Genomic DNA, 19,805 nt, shown 5'->3' with positions numbered 1-19,805 from the left:
GAGCCCTCAGGAAGCTTGGGGAATATCCTGCGCAACACAGCGCAAGGAGACCGTGAGAACCATCTGCACTGAGTTCTCAAACGGTTACTCTGGGACTGAGGTGGCAACACCCAAGCACCCCTAGACCAGGCACCCCCGCAGGCGGGAGGCGGGGCCTGGGGAGGAGCGTCCTCGGGGCGGGGCTTCGAAGGGGCGGGACCTAGCGGTCTATAAAGAGTGCGGAGCTCCGCGCGCGCCCGGTCCAAGCGAGCGCGCCCCTGCTTCTAAGCGGTAGCGACTCTCGCGTTTCCTGCTAGGCCTCCAGCCCTTCTCTACCCCGCGTCTCGCTCTTCATATCCCAGTTCACCGGCCCGCCAGCGCCCCTGGCCACCTGCCAGCCCCGGACCCCAGTCCTGCGTCCCCAGACCGCCCGCTCCAGAACCAGCCCAAGCTCCGCAGGCCGCGCGCCGCCATGGGGGTGGAGGGTTGCACCAAATGCATCAAATACCTGCTCTTCGTCTTCAATTTCGTCTTCTGGGTGAGCAGCCACTGGGAACTGGGGACGGGGCGAACCCTCGGCTGCCAGACTGGGTAGTGCGCTAGGCCCAGCTGAGAGGGCGCAGCGCGGCCGTGAAGTTGCGGCGCCACCTGTGGGCTCCGTGCGCCAGCCGGGGGCCTGGCGCCCCTTTCCAACCGGGCTAGGGCCTGGAGCTGAGCTTCCGGGCCTCTGCTCGAGGGTCTTCTGGGGCCGGGGAATCAGGGGATCGCTGGCCTGTCGCCTCTGAGTGCTGGGGACCGGTGCAAGGGTCTGCGGGCTAGAGCCACGTAACTCGGAGCCTTCAACTGTGAAGGGGGTGTAAGCATCCTCGTGAACGCTGTTTTGGGGACCATCCTGCTTAGCGAGCACTGAGGGGGTTCGAGAAGGGCGGGATCTTGGCGCCCCGCCCCCATGAGCTCATCGTAGCCACCGCCCCTGGATGGGCGGCCTCGAAGTGGTGGGGGCACACTCCGTACTTGCCTTGGAGATGTCCACCCCAATATTACACCACCCTTGCTTGCTCTCCAGCTTGGTATTGCCACCCTGGGATGCTCGAGCTCCGGGCCTAGAAAAGAACAGGGTGGCCCGCGTGCTGCTGCGCAGCATGCCCCAGTTCCTGCCCACCCCACCCCCCAGCTGCCCCTCCTCCTTGTCTGTCGTCTCCCGCACAGATTACAGCCCTGGCCTGGCCCTTAAGGTTCTGTGGAGGCTTTTGAGAGGAAGGGGTTATGCAGTTTTGAGTTGGCACAGGCCAGGGTAGTGCAAAGATCTGGGGTCTGTACAAACCGGGGGCTTGAAGATCTTTTCAGACATACGGGGTCTGAGCTGGGCAGTCCACTTCGGAAAGAAGCGCACACCCATTTGGTCACCCTGGAATGGAGACTTGGGTATAGGAGGGTCTCCAGGGGCCCCTTGGTGCCGACTGTCTTCACTGCTGGGGAGTGACCGTTGGTGGTGTGTGCTTGTTTCCATTTCCTGACTGGGTTGAGAATGAGGAGGGGTAGAGTCTAACAGACCTGCCTGCAGGGACTTGAGTGAGCAGTGCTGGCCACTCCACTGGTCAGTGTTGCCACCCCCTCCCCCCTGCAGTGCACAGACTGCTGTTCCCTCCATCCTCCTTTTTCACAGGAAGAAATGAGGTTATGCCCAAACAGTCTCTGAAGTTGAAGCTGGGAGGGCGAACTTTGAAGATGGCCCCTAGAGTGAGTGTGTAGGACAGGGGACACCTGTTTTCTGTCTTGGACTGCTGAAGATCCATGGGCGGGTCAGGGCGGGGTAGGGTGGGGTAGGGTGGGGTAGGGATCAGTAAGATGTTGGGGATGGGCAGAGACTGGACTGAACTCAGCTGGGACTATGCTGCATGGCCTGCTGAGGAGACCCCGGTTCTCAGTCACAGTGACCCCGGGGAACACCATGGGTGATGGAGTTAAGCTTGATCTGTCTGGGCATGCCCTGGGGGTTAAATGCACACTCAAGTAGTCCCTCTGCTGGCCCTTAAGCCCCAGATGTGGAATTTCAGGAACCTGCTGGGTATTTCTCTTTGACACCCACCTGATCACGCTGGTAGCCCCTCAGGCTCCCTGGAGGCTGGGGTTCGATGAGGCTGATTGTTTCCCAGGCAGCTGGGGTGGAGTCCCAACACATCCCTGGGGGGTATTCTCTGTTGAGCCTCCAGGAAAACAGTTCTGAAGCCTCTCCCTGCTCCCAGGGGCCTGCTTACCGACTGCAGAACAGTGAAAACCATGTCCTTTCACAATCTCATGGATCTCTCCTCCCCACCCATGTTGGCCCCCACAGTGGGCAGGGATATGGAGCAGAGCCAGGCCACAACTGGTGAACACCTCCCTGGCAGAGGGGCTTCCTCTGTGCCCCGTGTGGCAAGCCCACTGCTCTGGTCCTCAGCCTCCACTTGCTCTCTCTAAAGTGGGAGTTCTGGGGGTCCCGGTCTCCTGGGACTGTGGGCAGACTAGCTCATGCACTCTGGAGTGGAGCAAGAGGCTTGGCAATGGAGAAGGCACAGGAAATGGATGCTGGGCACAGTGTTCAACAGGGAGCTGGGCCAAGGAGAACTGAGTAATGGTGTAAAAAGTGCCTGGGGAGGGGGCTGAGGAGGCCTGTGGGCCCATGGTGGGTATGGAGGCTCTGGAAGTGAGATTTGGTGACAGTAATGTCTCAATGGGCACTTTTTAAATGTCCAGTTGAATGATTAAAGGGGCTTTTCTGTGGGAGGGGACATCCCGGCACCCTAGCCTGCCTGCTCATGCTCCCGTGCCCAGCAAGGCTCCTGGGGCTGAGACCCACACTTGACCTGTCTTGTCCAGAGCCTACTTTGGGACCAACAGAGTTCTGGACTCCCAAGATACACGAGACAAGACATAAACATGAAGGATGAGCAGTGAGCAGATTCGGCAGAGGCTGTGTAAGATGCTCTTAGAAGCAGGGTAGATACCTGTCCTCTGGGACAGGTCTAGGGTAGAGAGACCTGTCTCCTGACTCCTGCTGGGAGTAGGGCAGGAGAGCAGGGCATGGTGTCCCTGTTTAATCACCCTGCCAGCCTCTGTCCTGGGGTGGGTCTTGTAGGAGCCTCATATGATAACGTCCCTACTGGTGTAGTCGAGTAAGGGGAGAAGGCTACCCCTGGTCCTCACTGGGATAGGAGTTGTGTTCTTTGCACAGAACTGGCCGCTCCTCCAGCCTAAGGCTGCCAGTGGCCCCCTTCAGTGGCCCAGGCAGCCAGACCCACCACAAAAGGCTGATTACAGCCTCTTAACTGGCATTTAATTCTCCAGACTGCACATGACTGTCTGCCACCTAGCTGTCTGCTGTCTTCCTTCCGGCAGAGGGGCCGCAATCCCTGTGGGCTCAGGGTGGAATGAGGACTTCCTGTGCCTCGCTTCACCAGTGGGAGAGCAGACTTCCCCTTGTTCCCCCAGGCTGTCAGCTTGCCCAGCTTTGGGAAAGACAATCAGTGGGCTGGGCTGCCTGAGAAGGGGAAGTCTGTGGTCGGTCCCTGGGCTGGCTTCAAAGAAGGATGGATGTCTGCGTGGAGGGCACAGAGCTGGAGTAACGAAGCGGGAAGCCCTCTGGCAGCCTCTGCTCTGGTTCCCATACACCGCCACCTCATAATAAGAGCCCTCACCCGATTCCTTCTGGACCCTTCAGGCTTTCTCTCGGCACTTCCCTCCTAGTTTGTCTCGCTTCCTCAAATGGAGCTTGTTTGCTGCTTCAGGTGGCGCACCAACCCCTGCCAACCTTGATTCCAGCACCCAGAGTCCCGCCAAGGGGAGGAACCTCAGTCACAAAATCAATAGGTTTAGAGTCCGGGTGCCCCAGGGAGGTAGTAGGAAGTCGTGCTTGCACACAGGCCTGGCCTTTGGAGAGGGCTTAGGTGGGGGTAGGGTGGGGCGGGGTTGTGGAGAAGTCCAGGTACCAGTGGCTCTGGCCATGACACCAGGGAACCAGATAGGACATGCTGTGAGTGCTGGGTGTCTCTGAGGCCCTATAGGTACCCATTTTGTTCCTAGGACTCTTGCTAGAGTCCCAGATGTGCTGAGAACTGGCCTTTGGTGGCCTTCAGCTGTTCTGTAGGATGTATTATGACCTGGCATGCCAGTAGCCTTCCAGGAACCTCTTGACTGACTATGACTCCCCAGTACCTCCCCCTACAATACACACACACACACACACACACACACACACACACACACACACACACACACACACACGAGACAGAGAGACAGAGAGACAGAGAGGACACTTCTGTATCCAATCTAAGCTACTTTGGCCAGCTATAGGACATAGGCTATGTCATTCAGAACCATTTGGGATCCTCTGGCTGGGCTCTATGTTTTGGAGAGCTGTTCATAAGGGATTGGCCAAGGATCAGCTGGTGGTGGGCATCCTGAGCTGGCTCCAAAGTAACTACAAGGGGTGTTAGGAGAGGGCACTTGCCTTCCTGCATGTGAAGTCTGGGGAGGGCTGCAGGGCTGGGAGTGCAGGGAGGTACGTGAAAACCCGAGTGCCCAAGATCTTATAGCCCCAAAGCACCTTGAGTTTGTAATCCAGGAAAGAGCCCGGGAGCCAGGCAGTTTGGGCAGAAGATGTTGGGTGATAGGGTCCCCCCCAGTTCCCTGTGCTTCCTTGGTGCTGTCTCACAGCTCACTCCACACTTTATGTCAGCTTGGGTCGTCAGCACTTTCTCAGGGTGGGTCTGTGACACTCTGTGACTTGTTTACCTGTGGTCAAGCATCAATGTCGGCTCTGTACTGGAGCTTACCAGGAAGGTCCCAGGGGTATTTAAAGGTGTCTGGTGAGGCAGGTGCAGGAATGAGGAAGCCCAGCCCAGGCCACCTGTCCTCCTGAAATACCATCCCTGAGCTCTGGAGTGGGACCCAGTGTGGCAGGGTTGTGTGGCAAGCACAAACTGTAGCTGCCACCCACCCGCTAGGGCTTAAATTCACCCTCTCACTTTTCTTGACTAAAAGTCCTCATCCTGAGGGCATGGCCTGGCCTTAGCCCCTGGGAACAGTCTTCCTCTGTACTCTAGAGACCATGATAACAGCTCACCCAAAGTAGCACTCTGCTGGGCGGCTATCTGACCCTTGCCAGTGATAAGGAGACTGAGGTTTCCAGGCAACTAGCTGCCACATGAGGAGGAAGTGGGATGGGGTAGAACCATACCCCCACTCTGCCGCCATGTGCCATAGTCCAAGTGTGCCAGCCCCACAACCTTGCACTGGGACATGGTTGGGACAGAGGGCCATGCATGGCTTGGAGCAGATGGAAACTTCTTGGTGCTGCTGGTGGCAACACACGAGGTACATAGAACTCTTCTACCCACTCTTGGGTCCCCTGCCTCCCTTTGTCCTTCAGGTACCAGGGCCACCTGAGCTTTCTCTGAAGCAAACAGCCTGGCCTCTCTGCTGCCCCTGCTGTAGTCAGCTCTGGCAGATCACTGTGGCCATCTGGGTCCACACACACTCCCTGCAGGGTCTCACAAGACCCTGGTCTTCCAAGCCGGGCAGCGGTGGCGCACGCCTTTAATCCCAGCACTCGGGAGGCAGAGGCAGGCGGATCTCTTGTGAGTTCGAGGCCAGCCTAGGCTACAGAGTGAGTTCCAGGGAAGGCTCCAAAGCTACATAGAGAAACCCTGTCTCAAACAAACAAACAACAAAAAAACCTGGCCTTCCTAGAGGAGAGCGTGGGGTGGGTGGGGAAGGCTCCTGCCAGCTTCTCTGTCTGAGGAGCCTTATAGCCTGGACCTGAACCGGCAGAGCTGAGATAGCCCAGCCTAATCTCCTGTACCTCACGACAGCAGTGTATCCTCCCGTGGCCATGCCTTGGCCCTTTATACCCCGCCCCCTCCCCAGCCTGTCAGTTGGGCCCCAGAGCTAGGCTTTTGCTTTGCCACCTATTTTTAGATGTCAGGACAGTGGCTTCCTGAAGTGAGGGGCCTTGTGAAAGGAACCATACTTCCTGGCCAAGGCAAGGATTCCTGCCCCTCTCTCCAGCTTCCTTCCTGAGCTTCCTTTGGTGAACTGCAAGTCTTTACCTCCTAGGAAGGCCTGAGCAGGATCCTGTATCTCTCAAAGAGGAATCTGGCCTTCTCCTCTTCTTCCATGCCCTGACGAGGCCCTGTCCCCCTGTGGTGCCTGAGCGCATGAGGTCAACTCGCAGGGGCCCAGGTGGGAAGAGCAGCACCTAAGTCGCCTCCCTCCATCAGCCTCTCCACCTCACCTGTGGCCCAGCTCCTAAAAATAACCAGTCTGAGTATCTTTACTCTGGCTTATCCAGCTGCCCAGGGAAGCCTTCTTCCCCCCACTGCCTTTGATCTTCACAACCTCTGCCTTCGCCGGGGAGGTTCTTAGACCCTCAGAAACTTCCAGTTGCTTAGGCGAGTGGGCACTTTCTGGTTCACCTTCCGCTGTGCACCATGTACCTAGGAGGCGTTGAGCAAGCCCCACCCCTGTCTGCCTCTGCCTTTGATTCTTCTCCTGAGGCACAAAGGGTCACTTAAAGGAACAAGCTGATGTTACAGTCAGCCTTCTGGAGCATGTCGGATATCTGGGGTAACCATTCAGACCTGCCAGACTGGTGACGGGAGCTGTCCCTTCCTGGAGGGGTGCATATGTGTAGCAATAGGAAAGCTCCAGAGAAGCCCCCACCTGAGGTCTGGCCAAGGGCCGGCCGTGGGCAGTTAGCACAGAGTAGAATGCTGTCCCAGGCCTGTTCTCTTTCAGTCACTTCTGGGAAACCGCAAAACCAGCCGGGCAGGGACCCAGCGTGCTTGGCAGCTCCTCATCTTGTTAAAGTTTGAGTCTGTTATGTGTTAGCCCTCAAGAAGGAGGAAACAACATAATCCTGTATAGAGTCATGAATGCAACCTTCTGTGCTGTGGAAGGAGCTCCAGGAACCTGGACATGCCACCTGGCGCTTCCCACCCCCACCTCTAAGCAGAAGGTCTCTTAGGCCACAGAAGCAGGTGGACCCACCTGGAGAAGAGAAGCTTAGGGCAGGGGTGGCTTAGGCCCCTGAGTAGATGCATGAAGAAATCCTAGATCCTAATGTTGGTAGATTCCTTGTGGATCACCTCCTCAGTTCTGTCAAGAGCCAAACACAGTGAGATATGTTGCAGCCTGTGTGTATTCCTTCCCCTGTTTACAAATGAAGGTAAGAATGGAGGAGGCTGAGATGGGCCTGAGGTCCCCAGCTCAGATATGACACAGCTAGAGGCTCCGGCCACCCTTAGCCTTACCTGTGCTCGGCCCAATGGCACCGCTCCAAAGTTCCATTGACACTGAACTGTTTTTGTTTCTTGGTTGTTTTTTTTTGTTTTGTTTTGTTTTGTTTTTTTTAAATGGGTGCCCAAGTTTTTGCAGATCATTCTAAACTTATGGTTCTGTAGACAAGATGTGTGCCAGTCTGATTGCTGCTCATCACTGGGACACCCCACAGGCCTGGGGAATGTACTTTAGCATAGCCTCTGATCCAGGGACTGGACTGAAGCTGGGGTTAAATAATAGCTTTCCGTAGCTGTGACTGACATATAACGAGTCAACATGTATACCCCATGGAACTGTTAGCACCATCAGGAGAGTGGATGTGCCCCAGAGCATCCTCGGGTCCTTTGTGGTCCCTTCTCTTCCTTCTCACCCCAGATCTTCTGCTGGGTTATCACTGCACTATCTTGAACGGACTTTGAGTTCCACTTTGATATGAACAGAGTTGGAAGGCACGAGCTGCTTCCTCCTCTCTGTGCCCCCTTCTCTCAGCATAATTGAACTGTCCTCCCTGCTATCTTGTGGGTCTGTCCTTTCCCTGGAGGCTCCAGCATGTGATGGCCATTCATCGGTCAGGAGACATGTGGACTGCTCTGGGTTGGGCTGTAACAGGGGAAGTTTGGGGAGACAAGAGTGTAAAGCTTGAGGTGCTAGGCTGGCTGTGGTGAGTAGGAGGCGCCAGCTAACTTTCTCAGAAACGACAAGCTGCTCGCCAGTGCGGCAGCACCACCCCACCCAGCCCTGCCACACCGGTAGCAATTTGGGATTAGTGGGTAGATTGGTAATCTCCTGTGGCTCTTTGGTGCTTCATGATGTAAGAATGGTAGCCCCACTCCGTCCTTGGGTGCCCTATCTCTGTGTACGTATATCTCGTGAAACATGGATGGTTAAGCTTTCTTACCATAGAGTCTTGGAAGTTCCTTGTCTGTTTTGGTCATGTTAGATAACATTTTGAAGCTGGGGTTCCTTTCCAGCCTCTTACTACTTGAAGACCCCTGTCCCACCTTCCTAGGCCCCTTAATTTTCCCAGCACTTCCTCTACGTCTCCCTAGAGCAGGGGGTGGAGGGTCACATTGCTGGAGGCAGCCAGCCCAATGACTAGCATTTCTTCCTCTCCCCTCCCCCCTCTCCCACTCAACTCTGATTACCTCTGAGACAGTAGGCTGAGTGGTCAAGTCCCCCATTCCCCTCTGTCTCGACTACCCCTACCCCTCCTACCCCAGTTTGCCCTCTTTTCTGGTTGAAGGTTGACTTTTCTGGAGTTAGCTTCCTGACCCCACCTCTTCCATAAAACATGCCTGTAAGTGGTGGCCTGGCCAGACACCCACATTAGTAGGCTTTGGGGCTGGGCTGAATATCATCCCTCACCCACTTCTGCCCCCCAACTCACAGTAGAGAAGTCTGAGTTGGGCATGGTTGCATGCTCACCTGTTTTACAGGTGACCCACCAGCTACCCCTCAGCTTCCGTAACTGTCAGGGTTTGTCACCATGGGGTCTTTTTACCACAGAGGGAAGCATGGGGAGAAGGCATGCCACCTAGTCCTTCTGCCCTGGAACATCTCAGAGTGACCTCTGGTCCAGTTCCCAAACAAAATACATGACGTTTCAAAGCTGCAAAGGAAGCCAGGTTACCAGGGCAACTCAGGCCGGTCACCTCCTCCTCTCAAGCCAGCTCAAGAGGAGTGCTCTCTGTTGGAGGCAGGCCCTACCCTCCTGCCTCTGCTGCCCAGGCTGAAGGCTAGACTCTGAAGGGTGTATAAGCACAGAGCTGTCACTGTAAGGTTCTGGGAGTTCTGGGGATCCCCAGCATCACTAGGACCTTAGCACATGAGGGTACTCTAAGGGTCCCAGCCTCCATGTCACGTGTGAGTTGGGCAACAGGTGCACAGTGTGGCCTTGATTGCTGTTCCAGAGGCCCTGTTCTCTCAGACTCTGGTAGAGGTTGAGGGCTCATCCCTCCTTGACCAGAGTGTGAAAACTAATTAAAACTTATAGAGGAAGCTAAGAAACCACAGGGCTCGTGGGGTATGAGTCCAAAGTGATGGTGCTCTGCAGAAAGTGCCCCCAGCTTCCTCTCTGAGAGTTAGGCAGAGGACAGGATCCTAGGGTAGAAGGAAGTAGGTGGGTCCCATAGGTGCTCTTTCCAGAACCAGCCTGCTTGGGGATTCCAGGGAGCTTTCTTGAACTTGTGTTCTGGCCTGGATCCCCAAAGCAGGAAGTGGGCCACCTGGTGTTTTTGATCAGGCCCAGGTTTTGGTTTCTGTTTCCTGTGTGTGCTGGGCAGAGTCATTGATTCTACGAGAAGAGGATGCTTAGTAATGGGGAAGAGACTGCCTCTCCCTTGGTCTGTCCTGAGAGTTACCTCCTGCTTCCAGATGTTTCTATTATAGCGCTTCACTTGAAGCCATGGTAGGTGGTGCCCTGCTGCTTCCCCCTGTGGGGCCCGGTGACATCACATTGTCACCCCTCTCCTCCTGGCAAGGAGAACTTGGTGTTCCTGACACAGGGTTCTTCCCAGTACCCTGCCCATGGTAGTTCCTAAACAATCTCAGGACTGTTGGGACAGGGCACCAGAGGAGAGCCCACCAGCATCCGGAATGGCTAGGCCTCACTGTGGCCTCTAGCCACACTTCTCAGATAAAAATAGTGCATAGTTGGTCAATCTAGAACTTGAGATCAGTAGAAAAAGATTTTTATTTTATTTTATTTTTTAGGAGACAAGGTCTCATATAGCCCAAGCTGATCTCAAACTCAACTTGATCTTCAAGTCCTGATCCTCCTGCCTCTATCTCTCAAGGTCTGGGATGACAGGCATGTGCCACCAAACCTGGTATATGTGGTACTGGGATGGAACCCAGGGTTCCCTATGTGGTAAAGCACTCGATAATTATCAATGGAGCCACATTTTCATCCCAAACCTTCTTATATGTGTCATGCAGTGTTAGGGGGTACAACTGAACTCTGTTCTCTAGTCACAGTTCAGAGGAGCTGGTGGGGTCCAGGGCCCCCAGTGGACAGTAGCTCAGACAATGAATGGACAGAACCTTGGTCCTGGTTGGGGTCTGTCCCCACAACTAGAAATGATGGCTCCGCATGATAATTTTAGTAGGATTCTATCGCCCCACAGTGCTCTGGCCTCTGTGTGACATTGTTCTTGATTTTTTTTTCCTAGCTGGCTGGAGGCGTGATCCTAGGTGTGGCTCTGTGGTTGCGTCATGACCCACAGACCACCAGCCTGCTCTACCTGGAACTAGGAGACAGACCAGCACCCAGCACCTTCTATGTGGGTGAGTAACAAGGAGGCAGGGGCTAGTCACAAGCCGAGAACAGTCAGGGAGGACTTCCAGGATGAGGCTGGTGGGTGGGGCATTAGAACTGGCAGTGGCCTAGGTCTAGTATGTGCTGGGCAGGGAGGCTGCCCACAAGAGGGGCTCTTGAGAGGAGAGAGTTAAATTGAGTATAGTGCTGCTGGGGACTTGACAGATCTGAGACTAGGCTAGGCAGAAGGAAAGCAGCTGGGTGGGGCAGGAGCCTTGTGAGACCTTGCTTATTTTAACATGGACATTTCTGGTGAACCTCCCTGGGCAGGGTGGGGCTGGATGCCTGGGCTAGCAACAGCTGAGGCCCTAGGAGTCCTGAGTTGGGGAGGGCTGGAGACTGGGCGGTCAGTAGATGACTCAGATGCCCGCCTCCACCCCCCAGCACACAGGCCAGACTGCTACACCTGCCTTATTAGGCCGCCTGTGGGGGATTGAACGCCCTCCCTCCCTCCCAAGCAGGGAAAGCAGGAAGAGGGCTGTTGTGCTATGCTCTGTTATACTACGCTATGTTATGCTATGCTGTGCTGTACTCAGGGAGGCAATTCTCCTGCTTTCTCCCTGAAAGGGGGACTTGGCACCCTTGGAACCCAAGAAGTGTTTGGAGATGCCTCTGCCCTTTCAAAGCTCCTAGCTCTCATCAAGGGTCTGAGGTGGATTCTCCCTCTTGTGTGGAGCCTAGAAGAGGCTTGGTAGACATGCGTGAAGGCTGAGGGGGTGGGTGTTGGGAGGTCAGAAACAGCCAGTACTCTTCCTTTCTACCCAAGTGTTCCAGGGCAGCCAAAGGCTGTTGTCACCCCATGGTTGACTGTTTTTCCTTCCTCCTTATACCCTCTCTGCAGCCTCCCCATAGGTAAAGTGGTCAGGCTTGGGGTCCAGGCGGTGTGGGCAGGGGCAGAACCTGGTCTCCTTTAAGGAAAGCCATTAGGAATAGCAGTTTTCAGGTCTGGGTGTTAGTGGGCAATGTCCCACACTAGCTATCCCTCCTTGGATCTGGTGCCTTCAGAAGAGGAGGAGGCTGCTCACCAGTTCATACAGAGACCGCAGCCTGTTGTGTAGCAACCAGTATGAGCATCTTCACAAGGGTAATCTGGGCATCAGAGACAGGAGTCCTGGCCTGTGAAGGACTCTTTCCTGGCTCTGGGCCTTCCGCAAGGTGAATGCTGTGAGGCTATGCCAAAGCTCCCGCTTTGTACTGATGCGGCAGGAGAGGCTAGGTACCCTGCAGAGCCCAGATAGGGTGGCCTAGGAAGCAGATAGGTCTCTGCCCTCATATTGTCACCACAGTCTACATCTGGCCCAGCTCCAGAGATGCTCCGCCACCTGCCTTTCTGTGGTCATGACCTCCTGGGCACTGAGGAAATAGCCTTGTGTGGCAGGTTCGGCCCTGGACAGCAAGGCCCATGGCCTATGGGTGGGAGCTACTCTGACTGCCATCTCCCTGCCCATTCTGAATTGGCTTTTCTGGATGCCCCTGCTGCCCCTGAACTGAGCCCTGCTAGGAGCAGATGTGGCCCTGACAAAGGCACTTTGTCTAGTGCTTAGGAGAGTTGGTTCAGGGGCTTGCTTAGCTATTGGAATAGGGGTGGATGCCCAGGGCTCCCAGTGCTGGGTGAGTGTGAAGGCAAAGACAGGCTATGCCAATACCCAACTCCAGACACCTCATCTCAGGCACACTGGTGTGTAACCGTTCTGCTCACCTAACTAAGGATGGGAACCTGTGGGTGGGGTGACTGGATGGCAGACAGAAGGATAGGGCAGCTTGAGCAGAGCACCCAACACTTGTCACATATACAGGCTGGGCTGTGAATTTACAGGGGAGCACTTCAGACAACACCCCAGAGCCTTCAGATAGGTCATATGCTAGGTCTAGGAGGGTCTGTAGGCAGTCCAGCGAAAGTTCCTGTGTGTTAGGTGCCCTGAGTGCATCCCCCTGATGAGCCTAATGTAGTGACAGAGCCTACTTCATCTTGAGGTTGAGGTTTCAGGTCCTGAGTTCCAGGGGTCTAGTTGAAATCGCTCTGCCTGCCTGGAGGCAGAGGGCGAGCCAGTTGCTAGGCAGCCCTTCCCTGGACCAGATGTGTTTAGTTAGGTCAAGGGAAGCCAGGCCCACAATCTGGCCTGTTTCTAAGCCTGGCAGTAGGTCCTGGCCATGGCGCCTTCACCCCTAGACTGGCCAGCCAGTGGACAATGGGCCTGGCTTTGTACAAGGAAGCTTGAACTGCTTGGTAGTGTTGCTGTGGAGACTGGGGGATGGGCTGCGTTTGCTGAGGGACCAAAAGATGGACGGCTGTGCAGAGACACAGTGGTCTTTCCCAGGGGCTGAGTGGTACTGAGGGCACTGAAACAGGGACATGACTCAGCTGGTACCTCATGCATGGGTCACAATGCTCCCCAGCCCGTATATGTGACAAGTGTTACGTGTTCTGCTCAAGCTGCCCCTATCTTCTGTCAGCCATCCAGCCACCCCAACCATAGGTTTCCATCCTTAGAGTTAGGTGAGCAGAATGGTTATACACCAGTGTGCCTGAGATGAGGTGTCTGGAGTTGGTTGCTGGCATAGCCTGCCCTTGCCTTCATACTCACCCAGCACTGGGAGTCCTGGACATCCACCCTCAGGCCAATAGCTGATACCCAAGCTGCTTCCCCATTTCATGCACTGAGATGGGTAGTCTATCTCAGCCCTCTACAGTGAGTGCTGAGGGTTCCTTTTCTGAGATGCATGGGGGGGGGGGTGAGGGAGGGGGAGCCGGCTACAAGGCAGAGCATAGCTGTGAAGTGCAGATCACCTTTGTTCTCTGGGCACTGAACTTCTGTTTTGTCCTCTGGTGGCAGTGGCAGCTCCTCCAGGAGGAGGACACTGAGAAACAAAAAGCTCACATTGCCAAACTCTGCCTATTGTGGGTAAGATGCTCCTGTCTCAGGTAGTGATGCATGCAGCCTGCTCATTCAGTTCTTCCCCTCCCCAGGCATCTACATTCTCATTGCTGTGGGAGCCGTGATGATGTTTGTGGGCTTCCTGGGCTGCTATGGGGCCATCCAGGAGTCCCAGTGCCTGCTGGGGACGGTAAGTAGGAAGGGCTGCAGAGCTGGGAGTAGGGTTTCTGGCAACCTCTGTCTTCCCCAAGGTTTTGGTCTTTCTGTTTGCTTCATTTCCATTGAGTCTGACTCTGAAGATTCCTATTGACAGAGGGAGTTTCTCTTTAGAAAAGCATAAACTCCAGAGGGGTGCCTCATCCCCAAAGCTAGCCTTAGTGCTCCTGGCCACAGTAGCTACTGGTGGAGCTGAGTCCCAGATATGTCTTCTAGAGCCTGGCCAGCCAGTATCAAAAGCTGGGGACCCTGAAGCCATGCTTCATATTTTAACCTGCCCATGAATGTAGGATAAAGGGGGTAAGGAAATGGAGGTCAAGGTTGTGGGGCATATTGCTGCATGTGCCTCCCTGAAGGCTGTGGACACTTGGGTTTGTTGACTGCATCTCCTGTACCAGCCACTTCCTACAAAGCAGGGACCAGGGTGAGGTCGTGAGAACTTGGACATCTCAGTGCTAAGCTGCATCAGGATCTGTCTTTTATGGTTCTGTGTGGCTCATTCTTAATCAGGACATGGTTAGTGGATATGTTCAACCCCCTTGGCACATTGTTGTTGGTCATGTGGGCACCTGTAGATGGCCAGGCTTGGTCTTGCTGGTCAAGGCTCTGACCTCTTCTTTCCCCTAGTTCTTCACCTGCCTTGTGATCCTGTTTGCCTGTGAGGTGGCTGCTGGCATCTGGGGTTTCGTAAACAAAGACCAGGTGAGCCTGGGTTCACTGAGGAGGGAAATATGCCCTTTGCCCAGGCAACAGGTGTGGACTTCTCTGAGCTCATGGGTTATAGGGTGCTTTTTGAATTTCTGGTGCCTGCTGGTAGGAGGGTCTTGGGAACTCAACAAAAGAGGTGGCATCAGGTTGAGCACATAAATCAGGGGAAGCTGAGTGCTCTTGACGGTGGTCCCTGTGCTGCATGTGACTATGATTCTCCCCCAGATCGCCAAGGACGTGAAGCAGTTCTATGACCAGGCCCTTCAACAGGCTGTGGTGGATGATGATGCCAACAATGCCAAGGCTGTGGTGAAGACCTTCCACGAGACGGTACAGCTAGGCTGGAGCAGGGAGGGCAGGTTGTGGGAGTCCTGGTGTGTATGATTTGTGGGAATGAGTCCTGTCTATTCCCAGACCTCAGCAACTGGACAGGGCCTGGCTAAGTGTCTCCTCTGATTTGTAGGTCCGCAGGTAGGAACCTAATGGGCCTCATTTGCCCAAGGGTTTGGAAGAACAGGGCTCTTGAGCAGTGTGATAAACAGGGCAGGCCAGCTCCCAAGTGTATTTGGGGGTGACAGTGTTTCACGTACCTGACCTTTCCCTTGTCTCCTGAAACTAAGCTGACAATGATGCTCTTGCTCTTTGCAGCTCAACTGCTGTGGCTCCAACCAACTCACTGCACTGACGACCTCTGTGCTGAAGAACAGCCTGTGTCCCACTGGCACCACCCCATTTAACTCCCTCCTGAAGGTGACATGGAGTGGGGGTGGGCATCATATCCTGGGTAGTAGGTAGGGTGAATGTGGCCAACCAGTAAGATCAGCACTTCAGGCAGAACCTCAGAAAGGCTCACAGAACATCTCAAATAGTGGGGCGCTGGATCCTGATAGCCTGGATTATCCCCCACAATATTCTGGGAAACTGCCCTCTTGAATGGCCCCTTATACATACTGGTAAGCCTAGGGTACTAGTGAGGTCAGAAACTACCCAGTGATAGAGAAGGCGAGCAGGTCCATGTGTTTTAAGTTTATTTTTGGATGGAAGATAAGCTGTGGGACATAAGCCCCACCGAGTAGGGTGATGGCTGTGACTTAGCCACTGACTGTTACTACCCTCTGGCCATTCCTGCAGGAGGATTGCCATCAGAAAATCGATGAGCTCTTCTCTGGGAAGTTGTACCTCATCGGTATTGCAGCCATCGTGGTAGCTGTCATCATGGTGAGCCCACGGCCTGTTTGGTGGGTGGGTATGCCCCTCCCCCAAGGTCCTAGGTGCTGACAATGTCCCTCCCTCCTGCAGATCTTCGAGATGATTCTGAGCATGGTGCTGTGCTGTGGCATCCGGAACAGCTCCGTGTACTGAGGCCCTGCACTTTGTACCACAGGGACTCTGCAGTGCCCCGTCCCTGAGTGACCAGAGGCCACCTTGGGGGCCATGGCCTGTGTATATATTTCTGTATTACTCTGCTACACTTAGCCTTTTTACTTTGAGGGGTTTTTTTTGTTGTTGTTCTGAACTTTTCCTGTTACCTTTTGGGGGCTGACATCACACATAGGGGGTGTGAGTGTGTGTGTGTGTGTATGTGGGGAGGGGGATGTAAGGGTGGAGCTGGCCCTGGCTTGCAGGGCCCTGTACTTCTGGGACCCCTGGGGAGCTCTGCCTGCTGAGCCAAGCCTTCTCCACAGCTACTTGCCCAGAGGCTATATAGCTGAGCTAGAGGGCCATGTCCACCCACTCTGCCCACTGTGGGTCACATCACTCACATCTTTTTAATCCTTGTCCCTTTCCTGCCCCCACTTCAAGAGCTGGGTTTGTAAGCACTCTTATGCCTTCAATGCACCTGTTCTTTCTAACGTGTCACCTTCAACTGTAATTACATCTTCAAACAGTCATTTAATAAAGGAGGAGAAAATCAGGCATGCTAATGGGACTGCCAGACCTCTTCCTGTGCCAGTGGTGTCAGAGACCGGGCTCAGCTCTGAACTTCGCCAGGCACAGAGCGAGCAGGTCCAAGAGAGGCTGTAGAACACAGTGGGTGGGAAAGGTTGGGACCCTGGGAGCACTCCATGTGAGTACTCTCCCGTTTCTACCTCTCTGCTGACCTTATACCAGCCTTGACCTCATTTCCACTCATCTGTTGGACATGCCCAGTCATGCTGAACCGGGTAGGAGGCGCCACACAGCAGAAAAATGAGGCAGAATGCTGGGGATAGGCTACAAAAATACACATCCCGCTTTTGAGGGACAACACAGTAAAGGTTAGACCACGGCTCCATCCCAAGTATCTAGGTGCTTGGAAATGTTCTACGGAGCTGGGTGGCTCTAGCCTGTGTCTCAAGGGGTAATGGGCAAATGGCAGCCTTGTGAACTGAGGGTCAGGCTAAGCAACCTCCTGGACACCAGCAACTCCCACCACTGTCTTTTTCCCTTTGACACTCCTGTCTGCACCACCCACCCCCGCCGCCGCTGGCATATTTAATTGGCCTCTAGAGGAGAGAAAGCCTGGCTGGGATTCAGGTCCCAGCTCCTAGCAGCCTCCCAGTAGGCTGATTGTCAGAGAACCCCAAGTTTGTACTAGGGCGTTCTAGTCTCGACTGCCCCCTACCCCCATGCAGCACGTTCCCTGCTTGGGTTGGCTGCTGGTCTGAGCAACCCTTTCTAAGGTGTGAAGCCCGTGGGCACCTGGCCAAGGCTGTAGAGAAGCCTGCAGCTCGGTTTCAAGAACATAGGGAAGGAGGGGAGCATGCAGCAGCCCAGTGGACCCTCAGACCCTGGTCCCCAGGGATCCAAAAGGACAGCCCCAGGGCTGGAGGGGGGTTGTGTGAGGCCTTGAATAGTGAGTGGGGTCAGTGTCCAAGCACGGACAGGCAGAGCCCGGGGGAGCGGCCTCGAATCTCTGTAATCCCCACCAACCCATCCAGCACCCCAGGGCCGACCACGTCTCTAGATGCCAAGAGTCGACTAGGACCTTAGTCCCGCCCCGCTCCAGGAAACCAACAGAGCACAATACCGGCGCCACTTCCGCCCAGGAAACTGGTTAGCGCCCGCAGTGCGTGATGACGCACATCCTTCCCATGACGAACCCGGCTCAGGCGGCTTCCGACAGGTGGCTCTGGAGGCCTCAACCCTTTGCGATTGGTAGTTAGTCCCGGAGTATTATGGGAATCGAGGCCCTTTGGCCCCGCCTCTTCCCCTTTCGTCAATTCCGGGTAGATTTCCGTGTCCGCTCCGGTCTTCCGTGATAGCGCATACGTAAAGTTACACCTCCCGGCAGGCATTAGGCGTTGGCCCATTGCCTTCTGGGAGTTGTAGTTCCTTGGGCGTTAAAGTCGCGACATTCAGCCCGCCGGAGACTCGGTTTCCCAGAAAGCCCAGCAAGAGTGGGAGGGAACCACGGCCTGAACCCCGCGGAACCGGCGGTACTGTGCGGGAAAAGCCGCTGGGTTTTGCGGCGTGCACGGAAACGGGAACAGTGAGCGCCCGTATTCTTAGGACCTCTCAACTACGAGTTCCCTGACAGCCCTCCCTCCGGACCCGAGTGGCGCCTGCGGTAGCGGTGTGTACCCGGAGAGGCTGCGTTCTGCTGAGAGCCGGTGATGGGACGAGGGGCTGGTCGAGAGCCTCTGTCTCCAGCGTCTCCTAGCGCGCATCCTTTATATGTCCACACTATTGCGATCTCATGGTTTGACTCTCTCCTTAACTCTATCTAGCCTGAAGCTCCACATCTGTGCGCGCGAGGACGCACTTTAGCCACCCAGCTTCGCGAGGCCTCCGCCCGCCTGCGTGACCAGCCAGCGCCGGGCTGTGAGCAGAGGCGCCCGGCACATAGTGGAGGTGAAAAGGGACCCTGGGAGGACAGGGAGGGGCGCGTCCTAAGTACACCCCTCACGGCGGAACCTGGGCTGCTTCGTTACAGGTGGAGAAGGGTTCCAGGTCGGCATGGCGGAGGCGGAGGCTGGCTTGGAGGCTGAGGTACCCACCGAGGATGACACCCTGCCTTCTGACACCGTCTGCCTCAGCGATTCGGACTCGGACCTCAGCTTACCTAGTGGTGCGGAGGTGCCAGTGTTGTCCCCGGAGAGGCTTTCAGGGGAAGCTCAGGAGGACTCCGGCCCTGATGACCCACCTTCGCCCCCCACTGGCGTCTCCACCCCCGCAGCCCAGCCGTTCCTCCTCCGAGGCATGAGCTCCACCTTCTCTCAGCGCAGCCACAGCATCTTTGACTGTCTGGAGAGTGCAGCCCGGCAGGTACCGCCCTCTGCGCCCCAAACCAGTGTGACCGACAATGGCAGCTTCAAAAGGCCCGTGGCTCCCCCAAGTCAGACTCCATCGAGGAACCTGAGCAGAGTGCATGAGAGCACCGGCCCAACCAGGGTCCCTCCTGTGCCCGATTATGTGTCCCATCCTGAGCGTTGGACCAAGTACAGTCTGGAAGATGTGGCCGAAGGCAGCGAGCAGAGCAACCGTGCCGCTGCTCTGGCCTTCCTGGGCTCTCGAAGCCAGGCATCCCCCACAGACTGTGTACCCTCCTTCAATCAGGACCCCTCTAGCTGTGGGGAAGGGAGAGTGGTCTTTACCAAGCCAGTCCGAGGTAGTGAGGCCAGGGCTGAGAGGAAGAGGGTCCTCAAGAAGGGGAATGTGTCAAGTACTGGGAGTGAGGCCTCTGTGGAGCTGGCTCATCTGGCCGGGCCCGAGGCTGAGGAGTGGAGTGGCCACCAGGGACTGCAGGAGGTAGTGATACCTTCAGTAGCTGACCATCCTGGGTCCCCATCAGACCCAGCAGGGGTGGAGGTTGTTGGTTTCCATGGTAGCAAGAAGCGGAGCCGAGAACACTTCCGGAACAGGGACAGTAACCCCGAGGGGCCAGGGTCTGAGAGGGGCCCCTCAGTTTGACTGTGGTGCTGTCACCCCACCTCCTCACCCCCCCCCCACCTCCTCACCTGCCTAGGTGGGAAGCTGTGGGCTGTTTGTAGGAGGGGTGTGTGTGCAGCAGCTCTGGCTGGGACTGTGGGAATTGTGGGACCTTGGAGGCCCTTGTGCCCCAGTGTCTTGGGGTGAACAATAAAGGTTTGGGGTATTTCTTGGATTTTGTGGATTTTTCTGGGCCCCACCCAAGGTCCATCCAAACAGTCCTTGGCAACTAACTGTAGGACTCCATCTACACCAGCCTCACCTTGCCCTCCCCACTCCAGTGGGAACTGCTGTGAAGGTTTGCCATGGTCATTTACATTCGCCACTGGTGAGCCTACCCAGAAGCACTGGGCTCATAGCCATGTCCAGCCTTGTGCCCCTGATGGTAATGGATTGAACATAATCTGCATCCCAGAAACCAGCACTAGGCCTATGCAGACCACAGTTTTAGGAAGAGACTAGGTTGATCCAGCAAGGGA

At 55.5% G+C, this 19,805-nt stretch overlaps 2 protein-coding genes across 2 annotated transcripts; both read left to right on the top strand.

Annotated features, from left to right (window-relative positions):
- The first annotated feature begins 225 nt into the window (after positions 1–225).
- On the top strand, positions 226–16,340 carry Cd81 (CD81 molecule). The gene is made up of 8 exons (XM_028870889.2): positions 226–517; positions 10,470–10,584; positions 13,584–13,681; positions 14,335–14,409; positions 14,641–14,745; positions 15,064–15,165; positions 15,547–15,633; positions 15,715–16,340. Exons 1-8 carry the CDS (start codon positions 452–454, stop codon positions 15,775–15,777), a joined length of 711 nt encoding a protein of 236 aa, XP_028726722.1. The 5' UTR covers positions 226–451; the 3' UTR covers positions 15,778–16,340.
- Positions 16,341–16,444: 104 nt separating this feature from the next.
- Positions 16,445–19,501, top strand: Tssc4 (tumor suppressing subtransferable candidate 4). The gene is made up of 3 exons (XM_037208836.1): positions 16,445–17,971; positions 18,126–18,249; positions 18,332–19,501. The coding sequence occupies exon 3, from the start codon at positions 18,355–18,357 to the stop codon at positions 19,306–19,308; it is 954 nt and encodes a 317-aa protein (XP_037064731.1). The 5' UTR covers positions 16,445–17,971; positions 18,126–18,249; positions 18,332–18,354; the 3' UTR covers positions 19,309–19,501.
- Positions 19,502–19,805: the final 304 nt, after the last annotated feature.

The sequence above is a fragment of the Peromyscus leucopus genome, chromosome 1 (assembly GCF_004664715.2).
Source record: "Peromyscus leucopus breed LL Stock chromosome 1, UCI_PerLeu_2.1, whole genome shotgun sequence".
In the NCBI taxonomy this organism is placed as follows: Eukaryota; Metazoa; Chordata; class Mammalia; order Rodentia; family Cricetidae; genus Peromyscus; species Peromyscus leucopus.
This window is presented reverse-complemented; position numbering and strand designations above follow the sequence as displayed.